This window comes from Natrix helvetica (assembly GCF_964273705.1).
Source record: "Natrix helvetica genome assembly, chromosome: 2".
Classification (NCBI taxonomy): domain Eukaryota; kingdom Metazoa; phylum Chordata; class Lepidosauria; order Squamata; family Natricidae; genus Natrix; species Natrix helvetica.
Genome location: NC_138552.1, coordinates 118,698,457 through 118,722,863, shown reverse-complemented (window position 1 = coordinate 118,722,863; position 24,407 = coordinate 118,698,457). Strand labels below are relative to the sequence as shown.

The following is a 24,407-nucleotide window of genomic DNA, read 5'->3' as shown; positions in this document are numbered from 1 at the left end:
TATTTCCATCTCTATTGCTTTCTAAATACATGCCATCTCTTTTCATTGTGTTTGCTATGTGTTCCTTATGCATTGATTGTACATCTCTTTTCAAGCCAGTTATACCACCTGTTCTATATCTTGTAGTACTCTGTTTCCTCTCTATCTCTTAGTTCCATTGTTAGATTGTCCATTTCTGAGCATTCTAACACCTTTTTTATGGCTTCTGCATTTGTTTTTAGTTTCCATCTTTGGACATATGAAATTCTGACAGCAGTGATTATATGAAGCATTAAATATTAGATATCCTTACTATTTTTTTAAAAAATATTCCTAGAAGAAACAGCTCAGGGTTCATGTCAATTTTGTGTTCTATTATTTTTGAATTTTGGTCCAGAATTCTTTGGCTTTCGGACATGTCCACCACATATGATAGAAGGTCCCCTGTTGATGGTTACATTTCCAACAGTTTGGAGATCTATTTGGGAACATTTTGGCCTACCTCACCAGGGGTAAATGCCACCTATAAAACATTTTGTAAATGTTTTCCTTATAGGATGCTGACATTGTCAATTTATAATCCCCCCCCCCATGTTTTTCCCAATGCTCCAATTTAATATTATACCTGAGGTTTTTAGCCCAAATTATCATTGTTTCCTTCACGGTTTCCTCCTCCATTTTGAATTTTAAGAGACAATTGTATATTTTTGTAATCATTTTTTCTTCTGTTCCTGTTACTATTTTTCAACAATTCTTGTTGTTCATTTTGAAATCCATACTGTTCTAAGTCCTTTTTGTATCTTTTGTTTTGTTTTTATTAACAAGTTTTATTGGTTTTTACATTTTTTTTCAAAGAAAAAGGGTTAAACGGGGTATAAAATTTTTTGACAGCTACATCATGTGGGGGAAAGCAGTCCCCCCAAATCTCACAACTTTTACAAAGAAAAATAGAAAAACATCAACATTTGAATAGACATTAGCTGTTTTGGGTTTAACACTAAGTCATCAATATATTCAATCATTTTTTTGTATCACTTCCATAAAGTTACATTATAACAACAATTGCAATAATTTTTCAAATCACTTTTGTGACCTGAGTCTTCTGGATGTTGCATCCTCCCCCCTCCCCGTCTACTGGCAGAGCCTCAGCCCCTCCCTCCTTCATTTCTTGTGTACCATCCCCTATTTCGTCTAGGAGAGCATTATGTTTTTTAGTGAAAGCCTCCGCCTCCACAACTGTGTTAATTCTAATTCTGCTGCCCTCCCAGAAAATCAGCATGCCTCCTGGCAATAACCACCTGAACCAGACTCCTTTATTATATAGGGGTTTTTTTGCTAAAGAGGAATATTTCTTCCTCTTATCTCTTACTTTCTTTGGAATCTGTTTAAGAATGGTTATTTCTTTATCTTTATATTTTAATGGTCCCACCCTTTGAGCTCCTAGAACCTCATCTCTTGTGGTCTTTCTAAGAAATTTAACATGGACTTCCCTTGGAACATTGTGTGTTCTAGCGTATGCTGAGTTGATCCTGTAAATCAGGTCAATATCCCACCACAGCTGCTGTTTATCTCTTTTAATGTATTCAGCTAGAATTGTAGTCATAATCTCCTTAAGATCTTCATTCTCAGTTTCTGGCAAGTTTTGAAATCTAAGGAAAAAAGACATCCTTTCAAATTCCATCTTTATCATATGATTTTCAAATTCTGTATTCCCCCTCTGGATTGTCTTAACCTCCTCCCTCATCCCAACCGCGCCCTCCTCCAGTACATCTATTCTCTGTTTATTTTGTGTGGTTTGTTGTTGTGTTTCTCTGAGCTGATCGATTAGGCCTGTCAGTTGTTTTTTCAATTCGTCCTGTCCCTTTAAAAGAGATTGAAGCATTTGGTGAACAGATAAGTCCTTTGAGCTCTCTTCAGGCACTTTAGGTTGTAAAAATGACACCAATGGTGTCTGTTGCGTAATCGGGCTGGACGTGGAAGATCCGAAAAGACGAGCAGCGGACGCGCACGTCCGTCGCCTTCGGAGACCGGAAGTCGTCTCCCTTTTTGTATCTTATTTGAATTTGTAGGTACGGCCACCAGCCTAATTCAATTCCCTGTAATTTTAACTCCTGATTTGTTTTAAGTTTTCCTTGCCCGTCCAATAACTCCCTATATGTCAATATCCTATTCAAATCTATTACATTGGGGTAGATAATTGCTTCCATGGTTGATATCCATCTGGGAATTTTTGTGTAGACGTTTCTTTTGATTTTCATCCATATTTCTAGTAATACTTCTCTTACCTGATATCTCTGGAAATATTTATGGGCTTTATTCTTTCCCTCCCAGATAAAAGCATGCCAGCCCAGCTGTAAATCATGACCCACTATCATCAATATTCTTTTATTTTGAAGTACTATCTGTTAGATCGGGTAAAGGAAAGGCACACTCAGGCTTAGGCAGCAACAGCTCTTTATTAACTCTGAAACAACTATGTACAATCCAGTGAAGGTTCAGTCTGACAGCAGCCCTTTTATAGGGAGCTGTCAGACCCTTCATCCAATCAGGTTGAATCTCTGTTCCCATTGGAACAGAGGACCTTGGTGTAAACCATTGTAACTGATTCTGGTATCAAACACCCCTCCACTCTTAGATGGGATCAACCTACTTGTGACGTGGTCACGCAGGTAGGCGGGCTTTCTGGTGGCTCGCCCAGACCTGTGCAGTTCAGTTGGCGGGTGTTCTTCAGTCAGGTCGGATTGACCTATTGACTCTGCGGTTTCGCCTGGTGGAAGCTCCTGGAACTTTTCCCAGGCCGCGGCTGGAGCTTTTAGAGCCGGTTCGCTCAGGGCTCGCTGTGGGCCTGCAACACTGACAGATAAGTGCCCCGGTACCTTTGGGCTTGAGTTGTCTGTAGAAGGAGTGATTTCGTGCTCATTTTGGGTAGGGCTTTGGCTAACTCATGCAGGAGTTACCTCTGGTTGCCTAAGATTGGAGTTGGAGAGGCGACCACGGAGGTGGTCAATGTGCTGTCTCCAATTCCGACTGTCCTCGAGCTCTACTGGGTAAGAGCGAGGTCCGGTGATGCCTATTACTGTAGCAGGAATCCACAGAGTCCCCGCAGCGTAATTGTGGGCATAAACTGAATCCCCTACACTAATGTTCCTAATTTTGCTTATCGAATCTGGGGGCAATGCGGCAGAGTAGTTTGGGTGTAGCCGGTCTAAGTGGGACCTTAGCCAGCAACCCATTAGAAGCTCGGAAGGGCTTCTCCCAGTGACAGCACTTGGCGTGATGTGCTGTATGAGGAGGAATTGATCAACACGTGTTTGCCAATCTCCTGGGCCCATCCTGGATAGGACCTCTTTTGCAGATCTCACCATTCTCTCCACCTGACCATGGGAGGCTGGATGGAATGGAGCGACCAAGGCATGTCTGATTCCCTGCACTGCTAAGTAAGTCTCAAACTGCATGGCCGTAAATTGGGGCCCATTGTCAGAGACCAGACATCGGGCAGGCCATGAGTGGAGAAAAGTCTCTGTAGTGTCTTGATGACCGCTTCTGCCATGGTAGAGTTCATGAGGCCTACTTCTAGCCATTTCAAGTAGGCATCCACAACTACCATGAAAGTCTGGCTGTGAACTGGGCCAGCAAAATCTATGTGCACCCTAGATGATGGTGCTTGAGGTCACTCCCACTCCTTAGCGGGCACCTCTGGGGGAGCTGGTCTGGACTCCTGGCACGGTGTGCAGGTAGCCACCCATTCTTCTATCTCCCTGTCCATGTTAGGCCACTACATGTAACTCCTGGCCAAAGACTTCATCCTGACAATTCCAGGATGCCCTATGTGCAAAGCCTCTAATACTGCAATGCGCAGTTTGGATGGAACAATGACCCGGTCCCCACACAGTAAACAACCATTTATTACAGACAATTCATCACGTTTTCAGTAAAACATTTTAAATTCAGACCCAACAGGCCCCTTGGGCCACCCCCTCCACCCCCAGTTCAAAACCTGTTTGAGTGTAGATTCTTTTGCAGAGTGGCGGGCAACGTCACTAGATGAGACAGGACCAGTCTCTAGGCAGTCAATGAGAAGGACTGGCATCTCGGGGCTAGGGTCTGCAAGCAGTTCAGGCAGTGGGAATCAACTCAAGGCATCGGCATGCCCCAATGTAGAGCCAGGTCGATGGACGAGGTGATAACTGTAGGCCGCAAGGAAGATTGTCCATCTGGTCATTCACAGTGACAAAGAAGCAGGAGTAGCCCGGTCCCCAGCCAGCAAGCCCAGTAGTGGTTTGTGATCTGTGATGAGGTAGAGGTACTCGTGGAGCCTCATGGTCCAGTTGGCTGTAGTTCCACTCGGCAGCAGACAGGTTCGTGAGTAATAGGTGATGGGCATCTCAGTTCCATTGGGCATGTGGTGGCTGAGGATGGCTCCGATGCCAAAAGGGAAGCGTCACATGTTAAAACAAGTGGCAGGGTCTGGCTGTATTGGACCAAAAACGTGTCTGCTGACAGCAGTCTTTTCACCGTGGCAAATGCGGCTGCTTCAGCTTTGCCCTAGGACCACTTTGCGTTCTTTGCGAGAAGTCGATGTAAAGGTTCAGCAACTGTGGCTTTCTTTTGAGAAAGACACTGTAGAAGTTAAGGAGCCCGAAGAATGCCTGCAGCTTGGTCTGATTGTGAGGTGTAGGGGTGTCCTGGATTGCCTTAATTTTTTTGTCAGTTGGGTGAATCCGAGAGCTGTCAATGAAGTACCCTAGGAATTCAACCCTTGGCACGTTAATTTGGCATTTTTCCTTTTTGAGGTGGAGGCCTTTGTCTCTGATTCTGGCCAGAACAGATCTCAATCTTTTAAATAATTGCTCCTTATTTGCAGCCGATACCAAAATGTCATCAAAATAGGGGACGACTCCTGGAATCCCCTGCAAAAGCTGTTCCATGATGCTTTGGAACAGTCCAGGGGCGATACTAACTCTGAATTGCAGGTGGTTGCATTTTAATGCACCCCTGTGCATCACAATGGTTTGGGCCTCCGCCATGGCACCATCTACAGGTAACTGCTGGTATGCCTGCACCATGTCTAATTTTGTGAAAACTTTTCCAGGGCCTAATGAATGTAGTAAATGCTGTACAATGGGTACAGGATAAGAGCTTTGTTGCAAAGCTTTGTTTATCGTGCACTTGTATTCCGTGCAGATGTGGACAGACCTGTCAGACTTGACAGGTGTCACAATAGGGGTCTCCCAGCATGCGTGATCTACCTGCTCTAGGATTCCCTGGCCTATCAATTTCTCCAGTTCCAAATCAATTTTAGGGCGGAGAGCAAAAGGTACTCTCCTGAGTTTCAGCCTGATGGGGGCTACATTGGGGTCCAAATTAAAAGATATTGGGGTCCACACATACTTACCTAGACCGGTGCTGAAGACTTCCTCTAACTCCTTAAGGAGTTCCTCAGTGCTTTTGCCTCGTATGGCGTTGATTCCGGTCACTTCTAGGCCCAGGGCTTCAAACCAGTCAAGCCCCAGGAGGCTCTGCAGTTCTCCGTTGACTACCATCACTGGTAGCTGGCTGCAGAAAGTCTTGAATTTCACCTGGAAGGTGCCCTGGCCCATGATGGGGACTCGGTTCCCCTGGTAGTCGCGAAGGCGGATGTCAGGAACCCGTAGATGCTGCTTCTTAAGGCTAGGGATAGCCTGCTTGAGTGCTGCTCAAGGCATCAAGGATGACCCAGTATTTTGCATGGAGAGTCCTCAATGAGGACTGTGACTTTCAGCTTTTTTGGCTGCTTCGTGCAGACTTGGCCTATGGAGGTGTGGTAGATACCTTCTGTTCGCCGTGGTGGCAGCTGCCATGCCCCTTGGTTGGGCCTCTGCTGGTGGTTAGGTTGGCTTCTGGGCTTCCAGGTTGTAGTGGGGTGATCGCTTCTGCATACCTTGACGGTGTGCCCTTTTCGATCGCAGCGTTGGCAGATTGTGTCGCGGAAACAGCAATATGTTCTTAAATGGTCTCCTCCGCAGCTGGCGCAAGACAGGAAATGCACTTTGAATTTTCATGCCAGTTTGGTGCGGTCACTGTGCATGCGGTAGCTGTCATCTTTGCTCTCCAAGCCTTAAGGCTCTGTAGCTTCGCAATGCACGCCTGTGCTCTTCCGTGTGCTTTCAGATTAGATTTTGCTAGTAGTCTCCTCTGCTGGCCAATGTCTCAAACACTGCATATGATGCGGCCAAGTATCAGTTCATTGAGATCTCTAAACTCGCAATACACTGTGGCCTTTCTGAACACCGCAACGTATTCATTGATGGATTCACCCTCTTTCTGGTTACGAATGTTGAATTTGCGCCTTCGGACATGTTTAGATGATCTGGGAGCGTAGTGTGTCCTCGGCGTCTGTTGTAGCACCAACCAAGTGACCGATTGGAGTGGCGTTGGCTTGGACAAGTCCTTTGCTATCTCAACACCTCTCGTCCACAGTAGCTCAGGAACATGTTCTTTTGCCAGCCTTCAGAAAGGCCCATGAGGTTGCTGGCTTCGAGGAAGCAGTCAAACCTCAGCATGTAGGATTCCCAGTGCTCAGTGATTGGGTTGTATAGAGTCGGTGGGGCGTGCATTGACATCTTGTGTCCCTGAGCGTGTTTGAATTTGCCACTCAAAGATGGCTGCTCGATGCCGCACCGAGCTCCGGGCTGGATTTACTTGCTGGATTGTTGTGCTCTTTTTGTTTGCCTAGTTGCCTTCCAATCCCACCTTCATCACCAGTGTTAGATCGGGTAAAGGAAAGGCACACTCAGGCTTAGGCAGCAACAGTTCTTTATTAACTCTGAAACAACTATGTACAATCCAGCGAAGGTTCAGTCTGACAGCAGCTCTTTTATAGGGAGCTGTTAGACCCTTCAACCAATCAGGTTGAATCTCCATTCCCGCCGGAACAGAGGACCTTGGTGTAAACCATTGTAACTGATTCTGGTATCTAATATTATCCATTCTTTGAGCCATGTTACCGCTGCTGCCTGATAGTAAAGCTCCCAATCTGGGAGGCCAAATCCTCCTTTGATTCTAGAGTCCTGTAGTAATTTTAATTTTATCCTAGCTTTTTTTCCCAGCCAAATAAAATTTAAAATTGTTTTATTTAGTTCCACAAAAAAAAATCCCTAATTTTACTGGTACAGTTTGGAATAGAAATAAAAATTTTGGTAGGATGTTCATTTTTATGGTTGCAATTCTTCCAATCAGCAATAATTGTAATTTAGCCCAATTTTCCAAGTCCTTTCGTATTTGTTGTAATAATTTTGAATAATTGTCTTCTTTTATGGTAGAACATTTAGCCGTTAGCCAGATTCCAAGATATTTTACCTTTTTAAATATTTGCATTTCCAATACTCCCTCTAATTCCTCATTTTGCCTTTGTGTAAGATTTTTAGTAATTATCTTTGTTTTATTTTTATTTATTTTTAAGCCTGCAACTTTACCAAATTCCTCTACTTCTTGAATTAATATTTTCCCCATTTCAAGGAGGTCTTCTATTATAAAAAACATATTGTCCCTGAATGCCTGAGTTTTGTATTCTTCTTTTTTAAATTTTTAACCCTTTTATTTCCTCTTTTTCCCTAATCCATGTTAGTAAAATATCCAAAGAGGGGATAAATAGAAGAGGTGATAGTAGGCATCCTTGTCTAACCCCCTTTATTTATATTGACTTTGTCTGTTAAATCTCCATTTACCATCATTTTAGCTGTCTGGTTTGAATATATTGCCTTAATCATCCTAATAAATTTTTCTCCAAATTTCATAATAGCTAATTGTGTGATAGGAAACTGCCAATTTAAATTATCAAAAGCTTTTTGCGCATCTACCAATACTAATGCCAATTGTTTTTCTGGATGAGCTTCATAGCATTCTAATACATTCATTATAATTCTTGTATTATTTCTTAATTGTCTCGGGTAGGAATCCGTTTTGATCCGAATGAATAATTTTATTTAATATTTTTTAAAGTTTTTCCGCAATGATCATCATAAATATTTTATAGCCAGCATTTAGCAGCGAGATTGGCCTATAGTTTTGGATCAATTGATTATCTGTTTCTTCTTTTGGAATTAATGTTATAAATGCTTCAGTCCATGAACTTGAAATTTTTTGTTTGTTTTAGTACTTCATCGTATAGTTCTAACATGATTTCCTCAAAAGTTTCTTGAAATTTTTTATATATCTCTGCAGGGATACCATCTGGTCCTGGTGATTTATTGTTTTTTTTTTCTTAATTGTCTCCTTTATCTGTTAGAGTTATTTTTCATTTAGCATTTCTCTTGCTTCTTCTGAATTACTTGGTAGGTTTCTCTCTTATAAATAATTTTGGATTTCTTTTTCTGAGATACTTTCCAGACTGTATAGAGTTCGAAAAAAGTTTTGTATTGTACATTTTTTCCCTTCTATCTTATGGAACAAATTCCCATGTTCGTCCTGTAATTGCTGTATTAGCTTTTGGGGTTTTTCTTTCTTCAATTTGTGGGCCAGCCATCTACCTGGTTTATTTGCTGTTTCGAAATAGTTTTGTTTCACCATTTTTATATTACATATCATTTCTTCTTGAAGTGTTAGATTGATTTTGTGTTTCACCAAATCTCTTCTTTGATTTAATATTTTGTGGTTCTTTCAGCAACACTGTCTCCAACTCTTTAATCTTCTCCTATAATAGTGTTTGCTGTTTCCTTTTTTCCTTATTTCTCCCTGCCGTGTGTGCTATTGTTATACCCCACACATAGGCTTTTGTGGTATCCCATAGATTTTGTAGTGTTGTTTGATTTTTCTTGTTTTCTTTAAAGAAAATATCATTTGTATATATGATTTTTCTTTTACAATTCTCTGATTTAGCATCCATCTGAATTTTTTTCTCTGGCCTTTCCATTTTACCATTAGTGGATTATGGTCTGCCATGTATTTGGCAAAATCTCCATATCTTCTATATTATTGATTAATTCTGGGTTCATGCATGCCATATCAATTCGTGACCATGAATTGTGTGGATGGGAAAAGAAAGTGTACTGTCTTTTTTTAGATTTATCTGTCTCCATGCATCCCTTAAATTTAATTCTTGCACCATTTCAAAGAAGGTACTCCATAGTTGTCGTCTTTTCTTTTTCTTCTTCTTTGTATTCCTATAATCTATTTTGTTGTCTGCCACTGCATTGAAATCGCCTATTATACAGACATTTTCCCAGTCTGATTCAATTATTTTCTTGTGTAATTTATTATAGAATTCTTTTTGGTTTATATTTGGAGCATAAATTGTCACCAACAGAAATCTTTTTTTATTTGTTGTTATTTCTGTTATTAAAAATCTGCCTTCTCTATCACTAAATATTTTCCTTGAATTTAACCAATCTTTTATGTATACCATAATTCCTCTTTTCTTATTTTGTGCTAACGCCAGATGCAGCTTTCCTAATTTGGGGCATTCTAGAATATTACCATATTTTTCTTTGATATGGATCTCCTGTAGGCAGACAATATCTTTTGAATCTCGTTAATATTTGTTTTCGCTTGACCGTTGAGCTGATACCATTGATGTTCAAGGATATCATCTTTATTTTGTCTTCCATCTTATTTGTATGTTGGCTTTGGTCTTTTCCTTGTTCTTGTCTTGGTTTGTGTTCTTGTCCTGGCTCCTTCTCTCTCCTGTCATTCTATTTCCCTTCGGTCCCTTATATCCTGCTCCATAGGTTTTTCCTCTGATGTCCGTTCTTCCTGACTCTTATTTTCTGCTTCCTCTCTACTATCTTGTTCGTCTTCTTCTATTATATAGTGATCATAAAATTCCTGTGCCTTTTCCAGCAAGTCAATACTGATTTTTTTTCCTGCCAGGTTATTAGCATCCCCTCAGGGATAAGCCATCTAAATATCACTCTGTATTTGAGCAGTTGGGTCGATAGGAAATGTTAGTTTCTTCTCCATTCCCTTATCCGTTTTGATATCTGTTTTAATGTTATGGTTTATTTTCCATTATAAACCAAAGACTCTTCTCTTGTTTTGCTGTAGACTTCATCTCTTATCTTTTTTCTTGTAAATCTTACATGTATCTTTCTTGGAAGTTTATGTCTGTGTTCATAGTTTGTGTGGACCCTATCGTCCAAGTCATTTTCCACTTCCTGCTTGCTTTTTTGCAGAAGTTCAGCCAGGAGTTCGGCCATTAACTTTGGAAGATCTTCCTCCTTAGTTTCCACTATATTTTGGAATCTAAGATAAAACATGGATCTCTCCATCTCTAAATTTATAATGGCCTCTTCCATTTCTTTGTTTACCACCATCATTTCACTTTGTCTTTTATCTAGTTTCTTTTCCATTTGTTCCATTCTAATTTCCACTATTTTTATTTTTTGCTCATTTTGTATTATGTTTTCCTGCATTGTACCAGTTTTATCAATGCTCAATTTTTTTGAGTTTCTATCACATCTCCCATTTATCAAGATTTCTCAAAGATAGTTGAAGGTTCAGTTAGACCATCAGCAAATTTCTTTAGTTTCCTAGAATGTAGCTCATTTGATTACTTGATTTGTACATCTTGTTCCATCTTTGACGATAGGGGAAGAAATTTTAGCCCCCTTAGAGAAGGCTCGCAATCTGGGAGTCCTCCTGGATACTCGGCTTAGTTTAGAAGAACACCTGACGGCCATGACCAGGGGGGCCTTTCACCAGGTTCGCCTGGTACACCAGTTGTGCCCCTTCCTGGATCGGGATGTTCTGTGCACAGTCACTCATGCCCTCGTCCTTTCTCACCTGAACTACTGCAATGCTCGCTACATGGGGCTGCCCTTGAAGAGCACCCAGAGGCTTCAGCTGGTCCAGAATGCGGCCGTGTGGGTTGTCATGGGGGTACCTAGGTGCTCCCATGTCACACCCCTTTTAGACGGCCTGCACTGGTTGCCGGTTGTTTTCGGGGGGCGATTCAAGGTATTAATTATGACCTTTAAAGCACTCCATGGCTTAGGCCCAGGGTACCTGCGAGACCACCTACTGCCACCAGTAGCCTCCCACCGTCCAGTACGATCTCACAGAGTTAGCCTCCTCAGGGTGCCGTCGGCCAAGCAGTGTCGGCTGGTGACCCCCAGGGGGAGAGCCTTCTCTGTGGGAGCGCCTTCCCTCTGGAATGAGCTGCCCCTGGAGCTCCGCATAATCCCTGACCTCCGGTCCTTCCGACGCGCCCTAAAAAGTTGGCTTTTCCAGCAAGCCGGCCTGGCCTGTTAATGTTAATTTTAATTTTAATTTATTTTAAATGTATTGTTTCTTTTTAAAAAAATCGGTTTGGTCTTTTTGGAAATGGGTTTAATCTTTTTTTTTACTTTTGTGATGTGTGTTTTTAATGTTGTACATCACCCTGAGTCCTTTTGGAGAAGGGCGGCATATAAATCCAAATAAACCTAAACCTAAACCTATTCAGGGTAAATAGATATTTCCCTTACTATGATTCATTTATTTATTTTACATATCTATATGATGTCCTTTCTCAAATAGCCTTGGCCAGTTTATAATATTATATAAATGTTAAAAGCCATACTGTAAATATTTTAACATCATCAGCATAAATCCCTAAAACTAAATTTTGTTTAAGGCTTTAAATATTCTTTAGGCTTTAAGCAAAGACTTTCAATTTCTTCTTAAAGTGAAAGAAACTTGTCTTGCTGCCAGTGCCAATTTGTTTCACAAGTCCCTCCATGGGGGCGGGGAGAGATAGACTACTTCCTGTGTTATGTACGTCCAAGATGGAATTTGCAAAAGTTGGAAAAGTGTGTAGCTCATTATATGGGACTGGATGACCTTAGGCTCAGGCCTAAGTCAGGGAAAATATGTGCTAATGTGCTGATTCTGGCCAATTGCAACTTCTAAAGCATCTTGTAAGGCTGTTCCATAACAAATATACAGCAGTAATCTAAATTTACACTATTTATTCCATGTCATTACTAGATTCAGGAGGACTCTCAGGTATGAACTAGAACTCTTACTTCAACAGTAGCTAAATCACTTCAACAATGAGATGGGTAGCATATAAATTAAATCAATAAATATATAGATAAATTGAAATGTAACCTCATCCTGAATAACACCGAAATCCTGAAGTGAACCCACACTTACTCAACTGTAATTTAAATCTTGTCTGAATTCTCCTCCAGATGGTCTTTCTGGTCTCCTATATCTTGGAAATAGGGGAAGGAAAGGAGAAGTAGTCTATATTTGGTAGTAATTGGAATACTAGTAGTAACTGCTTGAAATTGCTCCCAGTGGCTTCATAGTAATTTTAGATAGCAGGCAAGACAAATTGGAACCTTGTGGGATCCCCCAGGACAATGACCAAGAGATCAAGCATTTTTTTCCAAAGGTAACTTCTGATAATTTCCAAAAAAAGTAAGAGCCATGTCATCACAAGACAGTAGATTATCTCTTTAAAAAATACTACAGCCATTGGGATCAAAAGCAGCTAAAAGATCCAAGCTCAACAGGACCACACATTTCTCTCTCCCAGTTGAAATTAAGGGCATCTCTACATGCTAAAAAATTCTTGGAGTGACAAAAGCTGTCTTATTACTCAAGGTTTAAATATGAAATGTTGAATCCTGGCTTGTAGTTATAAAAACAGATGACATCTTATGTAAGGCTTCTAACAGTTTTAAATTTAAATCCCGGTCCTTCATGCTGCCCTTCAACCTTTTTCTAGTGGAATACTTCCTGAAAAAACCTCATGAGCCAAAACAGAAGTTGACTGGAGAAATTTCCCTGTTATCCAACAATACAACCGTCTTTTGGAGTAGTTAGAACTTAGTTAGTTAGTTAGTACAGTTTCTTTTGCTTTTCTTTGTACAGATTGGAAGAACTACTTTTTTTTAATAAAGATTTTTTTATTTTAATTGAACAAAAACACAAAAAAAGAATCATCCTTCAATACATCTTGTAGAAAGTGTGTCGATTGGTTACAAATAACTTTCGTGCATTTCTTCCATAGTCATTACTTGTAGCCTGAACTTATTCATACTTAAAAACACAACCACATAATGGCATTTATTAGCTATTTCAAAAATCCTCCAATAACATTACACTTTTATGACATATTCGAAGTAAAATCAATTAATAAAGTTTCTAAGCCTTCCCCCGCTCAATTCGCTGTTTAGAATATTATATCCAAATTGCTTTTACCAATACCAGAGCATGTATATATTATTAAACAAAATCCATTAACATTTCCTTGTTGTTATTATAATTAGCTAAAAGTCATTTACTATTTATATCCCAATTCCTCTCGTCAAACTCAAAAAAACATTACACCTTTGTGACAAAACCTAAATAGAAGTTTGTTAGTAAAATGTATAGTTTTTTTCCCCAGGTCGCAATTTGCAATCTATATCCAGATTTCTTTTACTAGTTTAACAGTACATAGTATATATCATTAAGTTGTATCCATTACAATGACGTGCAGTCAGGTGAGGCAGGGAGGCACATCATGAAAAGAAAAGAAAATGTAAAAGGAAAAAGGCGAGAGCTGAGGTCAGGCTGAGTTAGTTGCTGCCTCACCGTGGATGACTCTGCTTAACTGTTTAAAAAAGCGCCCTCTACTATGAGGCAGGAGAACTGCATGCCTCATCTAGTCTGACTTTAGGCATTTTATGATCACTCAAGCAGAGTTAAGCAAGGGTTAAAAGCCTAAAAGTTCTCCTGCCTCATAGTAGAGGGCGCTCGTTTGGGCGGGGTTTCTTCAGAGGACCCGAGGCAAGAGCAGAGTTGAAATCCTCTGAAACAGCTGGAAAAGGTACATGTGGGTCAGAGGGAGGGGGAGGAATTCAAACTTCATCCTCCTGGTGCGGGGCTTTGGGCAAAGGCTGGAGGGAAGGACTCTGGCTCGCTTGTGCTCTTCCTTGCAGGCAGAGCCACATTGCCTTTTCAAACCTGTAATCAGTGAAGCTGGGCTGCATCCTTCCGGGGCTGGGGGAAAGTGTGTGTGCTCCAGGATGGCTCTTTGACTGGCTTCCTGCCTCCTCCTGTGGTCTCCTCGCTGGTGCTCTTCCCACCAATCCAACTTTGTGTGTGTGTGTTTGTGTGTGTTTGAGAGAGAGAGAGAGTGAGAGAGAGGGAAGGGGGTAGGACAGATAGTCCAATCCAACTTCTGTGTGTGTGTGTGTGTGTGTGTGTGTTTGACAGAGGGGGAGGGAGGGAGGAGGGGGAGGGAGAAGAAAAAGAAAGAAGTAAGCTTCTTTACCAAAGGAGAAAACCAAATGCTGTCACTTTAAATCGGAACTGAGCATGCCTGGCTGTGGAATTCTGGGAGTTGAAGTCCACAAATCTAAAAAAATTTGAAACCCATCACTGTGTCAGTGCCTCACCAGCCATAAACCTCACCGCACGTCACTGATCCATTATCATCCCATTATTGTTAATTATAGTTATTTAATTATTGACGAATAAACGTTTAATAACAATCTAAAACAATCTAAAAATTACTAAATTCCTACTTATTGCTCAACCAAAATTAACTAATTTTTTTATTATCAACTTTCATTATCAACCTGTATCTTTCCAGTAACAAAACAGTCTTATCTCTCTTGTGGTATCATCAGTCTTCTTTTTATCTCCTTTATAAGGTTTTTATAGATTTCTCTCCGCACTTTGTTGCTTGAAGGATCTCTCAGGTAATCTCGTTGCCCTCCAATTATTTTTAAAGTTAGCTTGTTTTTGGTTATCAATCGTGCTTCTGAAAGAATTTCTCTTCTTAAATCCATCATCATTACCCTTTTTTCTTCTTCTGTATCTTGAAATCTGGGGTAATAATAATAATAATTAATTTTTAATTTATTAGCCGCTCCCTCTCCAAAAAGGACTCGGGGCGGCGTACAATAAAACATATAAAACATAAAAACATATGTGCAAACACATAAACAACAGATCCACACATATACAAAGACATACATGCACGGAGGAGGTAACAATTACATCACATTAAGAATGTTAAAAATCAGCCATTAAAATACCCCTTAATAATAACACAATTTAATTTAACACAATTTAAAATTTAAAAGGACTGTCAGGAGGAATAAGAAAAAACTACGGTTGAGCCAGGCCAGATAATTGAAAAAGGTGGGTCTTAAGCTGTACACGGAAGGAGCGGAGATCGGAAGTCATCCTGATGTCACGGGGGAGGTCATTCCACAGGGCTGGGCCCATCACAGAGAAGGCTCTGCTCCTGGGTGTCGCCCCCCGACACTGTTTAGTGGACGGCACCCGGAGAAGTCCCTCTCTGTGTGAGCGGATTGGTCGTAGGGATGTATGGGGCAGGATGCGATCCCGCATGTAACTAGGTCCTGTGCCATGAAGCGCTTTAAAGATCGTAATCAAAACCTTGAAACGCACCCGATAGACTACAGGAAGCCAGTGCAGCTCGCGCAGGAGAGGTGTTACAGAGGAGTATCTAGTCCTCCCCATAATCACCCGCGCGGCCGCATTCTGGACCAACTGCAGTCTCCGAGTGCATCTCAAGGGAAGCCCCATGTAGAGAACATTGCAGGAGTCCAGGCGAGACGTCACCAGCGCATGGGTGACTGTGCGTAGGACATCCCGGTCCAATAAGGGGCGCAATTGGCGCATCAGGCGAACCTGATGGAACGCCCCCCTTGCCACGGCTGTTACATGGTCATCCATGGACAGCCGGGCATCCAGGAGGACGCCCAAATTGCGCACCCGTTCCATGGGGGCCAGTTGCTCGCCCCCCGATGGCCAGAGATGGAAGCAACTGGTTGAACCGGGGGGCCGGAAGCCACAGCCACTCCGTCTTGGAGGGGTTGAGTTTTAGTCGGTTGCCATCCATCCAGACCCGTACGGCCTCCAAACACTGGGACATCATTTCGACAGCCTCGTTGGGGTGGTTCGGGGTGGAAATGTACAGCTGAGTATCATCAGCATACAGATGATATCCCACCCCAAAGCCACGGATGATCTCGCCCAGCGGTTTCATGTATGTGTTGAACAGGAGAGGCGAGAGCACCAATCCCTGTGGCACCCCACATGTGAGGGGGCTCAGGGTCGATCTCTGCTCCCCTGCCAACACACGTTGCGTTCGGCCAGAGAGGTAGGAGCCAAACCACCGTAGAACGGTGCCCCTGACTCCCAGCCCCTCTAGCCGGTGCAACAGGATACCATGGTCGATGGTATCGAATGCCGCCGAGAGATCTAATAGGACCAGGATAGAGGAACAACCCCTATCTCTGGCCCTCCAGAGATCATCAACCAACACGACCAAGGCCGTCTCCGTGCTGTGCCCGGGTCGGAAGCCGGACTGGCGTGGGTCCAGAGAATCATTCTCCTCCAGGTGACGTGGGAACTGTTGTGCCACCACACTCTCTACAACCTTCGCTAAAAAGGGAAGGTTGGAGACTGGACGATAATTAACTAGCTCCGTTGGGTCCAGGGAAGGCTTCTTGAGCAGGGGCCTCACAACCGCCTCTTTCAAGGCGGCCGGCAGAGACCCCTCGCCCAACGAAGCGTTCACTAGGCCCAGGAGCCAGTCGCGTGTAACCTCCCAGGATGCCAGTACAAGCCAGGAGGGACACGGGTCCAATAAACATGTGGTAGGTCGCAGGCGTAGAGCTCCAATTCGTCAAAATCCCTCTTCCATGTTCCCTTCATTCCACTTTCATCCACATTTGCTTCATTAATAAATTCATTTGTTGTCTTATCTTTATCTTCTATATCTTCATTCTCCCCTTTAGTTTTTGGGGCTCCAACCCCTTCATCTTTTGATGTGAGGAATACTAGTTTTTCCAACTTCTTCTCAATTCTCCCATATCCTTCCAATAAGTTTTGAATTCCAGCCAAAATATTTTGAAATTTTAAGGTTTCCTCATCTGAATATTGATCCATGTTTCCAAAAAAGAAGAAAGAAAAGAAAAAAACTGATAGCCACTGTCAGTCTGGCCCTCCAAGCCTCTTTTATTTTTTAATTATAGGTTGATTTAAGCACAAGGTTTTTTGTGCTCTTCAAAAGAGAAGGGTTCTGTTTTGTTTTGTTTTTCCCCCTTTCTCTCCCCTGCCAAAATAGTTCTCATAGGCACCTGCAAAAACAATTCATGCCCTTGGCTCTTTATCAGTTTGTATAAGCAAGTTGCAAACCCTTCAGCTACAAAGTCAGTGAAAACAAAGAGAAAAAATAAGAGATACATTGTTTCAAAAACTCCAGCTTCCGACTTCCGAGTGGCAGTGTTGCTACTTTTCACTTTCACTATCTCAGGCTTATAGGAAATAAGGTTCTTTAATAAAATTTAATAACAAGTAATAGGAAGAATTGTTAAAAATAAAAAGGAAGGTTTTAGTCCAGAAATCAAAAAATAAAGTAACAAAGAGCAGAAGAAAAAAAAGATTACTTACTTTACTTTACTTTTACTTTTATTTAGATTTTTATACCGCCCCCTCTCCCCAAAGGGACTCGGGGCGGTGTACAGTCAAATAAAAACACATCAATAAATAGAAAATACAAACACAAAAGAGGAGGCAATAAGAAACTGTACATATCTGAAGCAAAGTAGTTAAAAGCAATATTTAAGTAACCCTAAAAATACCCAATTAAAATATCTGCCAGGAGGTAGAGTAAAACTATAAATGAGCCAGGCCGGCTAAACGGAACAGGTGAGTCTTCAGTTTTTGTCGAAAGGAGCGGAAGTCGGTGGTGGTTCTGATATCGGGGGGGGAGGTCATTCCAGAGGGTTGGGCCCATCACAGAGAAGGCTCTACTCCTAGGCTCCGTTCACTTTAAGAGAAGAAATGAAAAACGTTACTAGCACTCCAATCCACAAAATATGGTTACAAAGAAAAAAGGCTTTCCAATGAAATCCAGTATTAATTAATTTCGTAGCTTAGTTCTTGCTTGAGGATCTAATTTGGCTTTTTTAAAAAAAATGTTTCTTTGGGCAGTCTTTCCCAAAATAGAAAAAAAATATCTCACCAGATGGACTCACTTTTTCTTTTCACTTCCTTCCTTCCGGAGCCATCCCAACTTCATCAGCCTGGGGGCAGCCTGTTTACCGCCGGCTTGAAGAACTTCCCTTGGGTCAATCAGGGACTTTGTAATGTCCCTGAGACCAGCAAGGCTTTGTCTTCCTGTTCACCATCTCTACAGGACGGTTTAGGTCCAACTGGACCGTCCAGTGGCAAAAGTGTTAATGGCGGTCTCGGAGTATCGAGGCCGCATGTCATCGTGACGTTGGCTCCTCCTCTGATGGAAGAACTACTTTTTATCCTTCTTGGTTTCAGGGATTTCACCAATAACAGAATTACTTTTAAGTACCATTTCCTTTCAACCTCATATTTGGGTCCTTTCTTTGTTTTCGGAATTCAGTAAAGTCTTTGTGCAGCTTATATTGGCTGCTTGTGTTGTCATGTCTCCATTCTGACAATACCCCCCAACCCAAGTTGTTTGCAATTTTGTATTTAGTTTCTTTTTAAAACTGCATCCTCCATTAGCTTCTCCTTTTGAGGAAGCCTATTTAGCATTAATCTTAACTGTCAAAATCTTTTTCTGGAATTCTAAGATCAGTGTAATTCCATTTAGCTTTAATTTTCTTGAAAATGTAAGATTGTTTCTTTTCCCCACATTCCCTGTAAAAACGGAAGAAGCATTTGATGGTGCAAGAAGTAGAAACACAAATATTTCTCTTCTCTAATTTATTTAGCAGGATGTCGAATATCTCAGACGATTCAGCAGAAGGCTGTAAGGCACAAATATGCATGCGTATCTACTTCGATAATTGCAGATAGTCCTCAGTTAACAACTATTTGTTTAGTGATTGTTCAATGTTATGGTGCCGAACAAGGAGTCTTGCAGCCAATCCTTGAAGTTGCAGCTGTCGCCATATCCCTCTGGTCATATGACAACCAGCTTGCAATTAATAATGTTGCAACATCCTGGGACCATGTGATTGCTATTTGTGATCTTCAGTGTCAGCTTCTCACAAGCAAAGTCAGGAAGCTAGTAGGAGGTCTCAGTGACTAAGTGGTGCACCTGGTGACCACAACTGGGACTGCTACAACTGCTATTGTAAGTTGGCATGATCATGTATTGCACTTTACAATTGTGTCATGTAACAACATAATTCCCAGTTCCAATCACTGTCATTAACCAAGGAATATCTATGATCCACCCAAGTAACATAATTATATTTGCACACACATTCATTTTTTAAAAAATGAATGAAAACCCCATTTTGCTTATTTTCATGCCAGCAGTCTGCTCTCTGCAAATCACTTCAAATTTTGAAATGTCTTTATTCACATCAAATATTTTTAGCCACACATTTTCTTATATACTGTAACTGATTTAAATAAACAGAGGAGTCTGTTCTTCTTTCAGTCTCCAGAAAGTAGTCTTCCATTAGATAATATACCTGCAACTTATCCAAGGCCTTCTTGGGCCGTATATTTTGTAGATTGTGCCTCACTACAAATTCAAAAGCCAAAAGGTGCTGTAAAGTACATGGGATGGGAAGATAGCATCCGTTAGCAGTCAGACTTTTTCTAGCATTGCATGTCTGCCTGCTGTAGATGCCAGGCTATGCTGGGAAAACTGTCTTTGGTTATGAAGTTATTGAGAGCTCTAACATTAGCATCTTTTTGCCTTCAAACTGGGAGCACTGCATATCTGTAGTATTTTGATTTATTTTTTTAAGGGAATAAATAACAAGTGTAAACTATTCCTGGTTTCATGGATGTCTTCTGAATCAAGGAAAATGTCCCATCATAGACTAGGATTATGTATATGAGTTAGACTCTTCACTTTGTTGAATAGAATATATCTTGCTAGGTATTTCTTTTAATTTAATAAATTTATGTTCTGATTCATGCAATGTTAGCAAACTTATGGAATTTAGGATGTTGTTGGTACATCATGCATATGCAAGGAAGTCATTCTACTTTGAATAATAAACCTGTTCTGATCCCCCTTCCTCCGTTGCCCACACAGAACACACACTCCGGAACAGTACAAGGGAACAAGGTTTATTGCACAAACAGACAAGAGGTTCCGTGGCAGCAAGCCACCAAGACAAAACTCACAGGAACAGAACACAAAAGCAGCTATCCAGCTTGCCAGGATCCCAGACTAGAGTTCTGGCATAAGTCTTCTGTTGACTGCTGCGAAGGGCGTATGCAAAGTCAACCCTTTTATAACCTAAAAAGGGCGCCTCCCAAACACCAGCTGAGAGCTCTTTACCACCTATAATTACGCCCACGCTCCTTGCATCTGTGGGCGCGCTGGTAACGGGCGTCCAGAAACTCCCTGCTGAGTCCTGAGTCACTGTCACATGACTCTTCCCCGTTGCTCCAAGGCATGGCATCGGGAGTCCTCCTCCTCTGGCTCTCACCGCTGCTCCATGCCTCAGGCGCCTCCTGGTGGCCGACCAGACTCTCGGATCCCTGCTCAGCATCCGAATCCTGTCCAGGGTCGCCCATCTCCTCTGGAGCTGACTCGTAGGGACTATCACTCTCGGAGTCTGGTGGCAGCGGCAACGGCAACGGCTGGGCCACAACAACACCTATATGTTCTTTTTTAAAAATATCAAGCTTTGGATCATTTCAGATTTTATTTATATGATTTGAATGTATTTGTTCAATTTTTTTTTAAAGATCTTCAAAGTTACTCACTGGAAGCCTGGAAGCCATCTTTTTCTTTGGATCTTCAGGGCTGCCACACTTAGTGCTGTGGGACAGACACCCCCTTCAGATTAAAAATACACAACAAATGAGAGATTTAATCTAAGTTTCTCTTTATATGAAAAATAAACAATTCATTTTAGATTTCAATGATATATGAGTATAGCAATAGCAATAGCACTTAGACTTATATACTGCTTCATAGTGCTTTACAGCTCTCTCTAAGCGGTTTAGACTCAGCATATTGTGCCCAACAATCTGGGTCCTCATTTTATCGACCTCGGAAGGATGGAAGGATGAGTTGACCTTGAGCTAGTGAGACCCGAACTGCCAAACTGCTAGCAGCCAGTGTTCTCGGAAGCGCCAATAACCTTTCTGCCTCCGCTGTACTTTGCGCGCTCCTCACGACCGCAATAGACGTCCAGAAGTGGCAGGGGCTTGATGACGTTGCCGCAGCTGCCATGCGCGGATGGACGGAAGTAGCCAGAGTGGCGCCGAGGCAGTCCGGCGGACGAGCGACTGAGGATCAGGCTGCCTGAGACTCCATCACTCGCTCGCTCGCTCTTTCGTCCGCCCGGACCCCTCGGCGCCACTCTGGTTACCTCCGTCCGGCCGCGCCCAGCAGCGACGTCATCAAGACAAAGTGGCTTGGAGGCGAAGTGCTTTTCAGTGCTTTTCTGTGCGTCTGGCATTTAGGTAGATAGCCGGATGTCCTAAATGGCAGACGCACAGAAAAGCACTGAAAAGCAGCTGCTGTTGGGGATCGCGGAGCGCGAGCCGGCGGAGCGCGCTCAGGAAGGCGGGGAATGGGATCACGTGTGCTGGAGGCTGAGGCAGCCTCAGCCTCCAGCACACGTGGTCCCATTCCCTGCCTTCCTGATGACATCACCAGCCTCACCAGCCATAAACCTCACCGCATGTCACTGGTTCTATGTCTATTTTCACTTGAAATTTTACTTGAAATTTCTATATAGTTTAATTCCATAACTCCTTGTAACTCTATCAATATTTAAAGGTATGACAAAGCAAGGCCTAAAGTTCTCTTCTTTTTAAGATACCTTCCAGGAATTCCATTGGCCTTAACTTGTATTACTTCCTCATTTGAGGACGATTTCTCTCCTTTACAACAGATCATCATTTCTTTTCTTTTAATTCTGCATGCTGCTGTATATAATAAAACTGAATACTACTTTATATGTGTGTATTACTGTTCCAGAAGGAAGCATGCTCATTGTCACTGGAAATGCTTTATCGTCATGTTCAGGTGAATGTGTGTGAATTTTATGGTGAAGAACATTCACATAAAGTGTTCTTTTATTTTTTTACACAAAGTGATGTACTGATTCTTTGTCTTTTGGTTTGCAGGCACAGGTATCTGTCAGTTGAAGAAAGAAGATGGTACTTGCAGGGATTTTGTTCTAAAATGGTATTTTGATCCAAAGACCGCAAGTTGTGCTAGATTCTGGTATGGTGGCTGTGGTGGAAATGAAAATAGATTTAACACACAAAAAGACTGTGAAAAAGTCTGTGTTTCAGGTAACAAATAGATAATTGTTTAACTGCATGCTTTTATTTCTAAGAGCAAATGATTAATAGCGCTGTAAAACAATTAGGGTATGTTTCACTGTTACATGGCATTGTATATATGGTAATATGCAGAGAGAGGTCATAGACATTGTATTGCCAAGCCCTAAAATGTAGTGCCAAAATGTTTCCAGTGGTTTGTTGTAATAAACCAAAGTTTGAATCATAGACAAGAAAATATTTTTTAAAAGATAGTAAATATGTTTGGTGGCATAAAGTTGCTCAACTTTCCATAGTGTATTTTAATATAGTTTCTGAGGTCTTTCTGATTATGTAGATTTAGATCAGGGGTAGTCAATCTTTTTATACCTACCGCCCACTTATGTATCTCTGTTAGTAGTAAAATTTTCTAACCGCCCACCGGTTCCACAGTAATGGTGATTTATAAAGAAGGGAAATAACTTTACTTTATAAAATTTATAAAGCAGAGTTACAGCAATCCCCAACCGTCCACCATGAAAGCTGGAACACCCACTAGTGGGCGGTAGGGACCTGGTTGACTACCACTGATTTAGATAAACGAGAAAGGAAAGCCTGCCCAGGGTTGCATGTATAGAAGTCATCTAGACTACATAGACACTTTAAGATTGAGGGTGTGGTGCAATGGTGGGTTGCAGGTGGTACGCCCTGGTATGGGCGTACAGGTGCCTGCCGGGAGCACCAAGTACCGTTCCGGTATGGTGTTCCAGAGGGCCTGCCCGCCCGCCCGAGCTCCTTAGCTATATTTGAGCTCTTCGGCGCTTCTGCGCATACAGCGTATGGCATCTGTGCGACGCTCCGCCAAGCAGCTGCAGTGTTGCAGAGGCGTCATGGAGGTAAGGACGCATGCACACGCTGTACACATGCATCCATTGCACTGTACTGGATGCAGCGGGATCCAGAACCCACCACTGGTCTGGTGGCCACAGCTTACTCTATGCAGTCAGTCCTGGAACTGCTTTAGAAAACAGCAATTGCTTCAAAATTCTTGCCTACCTTTATGTATTCTGTTAAATTCATCAAGCAATATTTTCATGAAAATGTTTCAGAACTGAAATTTTAATAAAACATTGTTCATTTTCTAGCTCACATCAAGTCTGGTGTTGTGACAATGATTGGAACTTAATTACAGCAAAATATCAACAAATACCTCTAAGAAAACCAGGAGTCAGCCATTGCCAAAATACCCCATGTAGAAGCTAAGGGTATAAGGCTCCCTTGCACTGTGCTATTTCTGCTTTACTTTCTGCGCAAACCTTGAAGAAAGTGTTTGCTGCACGATTTTATCAATATGGTGCTAAAGTGTTTGTGGATTGAATGCTCATTGTCTGGGATATACTCTGTAATTTCAACAGTATGTATTATTTTACCCACTACCAATTTTACTTGTTTCAACAAATTAGAGTTTACTTTGGATTCTACCAGCATACCTATTTTGGCTATTGTAAGAATTCTAAAAGAATGTGGAAAAAAACATTGCCATTGTTATATACTTGCTTTTATCATTGTCATAACTGAACATAACTTTAGATGGAAAGCCTTATGTCTGTTCTAGGGAAAAACGAATCAACTTTTCATTCTACTTTTACTTTTGCTGGATTAGACTTTATATCAATTTTGCTTTAAGTATGTGTGATCAATCACACTAGTAACAAATTCAGCATTTGCTGATACTGGTACACTGCTGGGATAACAACAAAGTTCAAAAGTTTTTAAAATATGGCGTAGAAGGTTTCTGGCAATCTTCTAATGTAATCTGTTTTATAATTTTTAATATTTTTGCTGGGGTGGGAATTCTTCATTATTTTGTTTCTAGGAAATCTTTACAAAATAAATTTAAATAAAGTTTAAGTGAGATTTTGAAAGTCTCAAAAGTATTTCATTGTGTATGTGGTGGTGCTTTTTACAACATGATTCTATAAAAACGGGCTTTGCCATCTGGTCTTGTGATTACACATCAAATGGAACTTAAGGCAGTAGCCAGAGCTTTGAAAGCTTAAAACAGCTTCCTGTTTTTTTGCCTGCCTTGAACAGCTAGATCATGGGTCCTCAAACTATGGCCTGCGGGGTGGATGCTGCCCACTGAAGCCATTAATCCGGCCCACACAGGAGCATGAGGCTGCCCTGCCCACATTACCACAGCCACCCTTCAGCCAAGTGCTGGACTTATCTTCGTGAGCCCCACAGGTTGGAACTGAAAGGTAAGG

General features: G+C 41.7%; 1 protein-coding gene across 1 annotated transcript in view; it reads left to right on the top strand.

Moving 5' to 3' along the window:
* The window catches only part of COL6A3 (collagen type VI alpha 3 chain), a 167,534-nt gene extending 143,457 nt beyond the window's left edge, over positions 1-24,077 (top strand). Inside the window, exons 44-45 of the mRNA XM_081940022.1 lie at positions 22,003-22,173; positions 23,286-24,077. Coding sequence (XP_081796148.1) covers positions 22,003-22,173; positions 23,286-23,326 — 212 coding nt within the window. The 3' untranslated portion in view covers positions 23,327-24,077. The remainder of the gene's footprint in view (positions 1-22,002; positions 22,174-23,285) is intronic.
* The last annotated feature ends 330 nt before the right edge of the window (positions 24,078-24,407 follow it).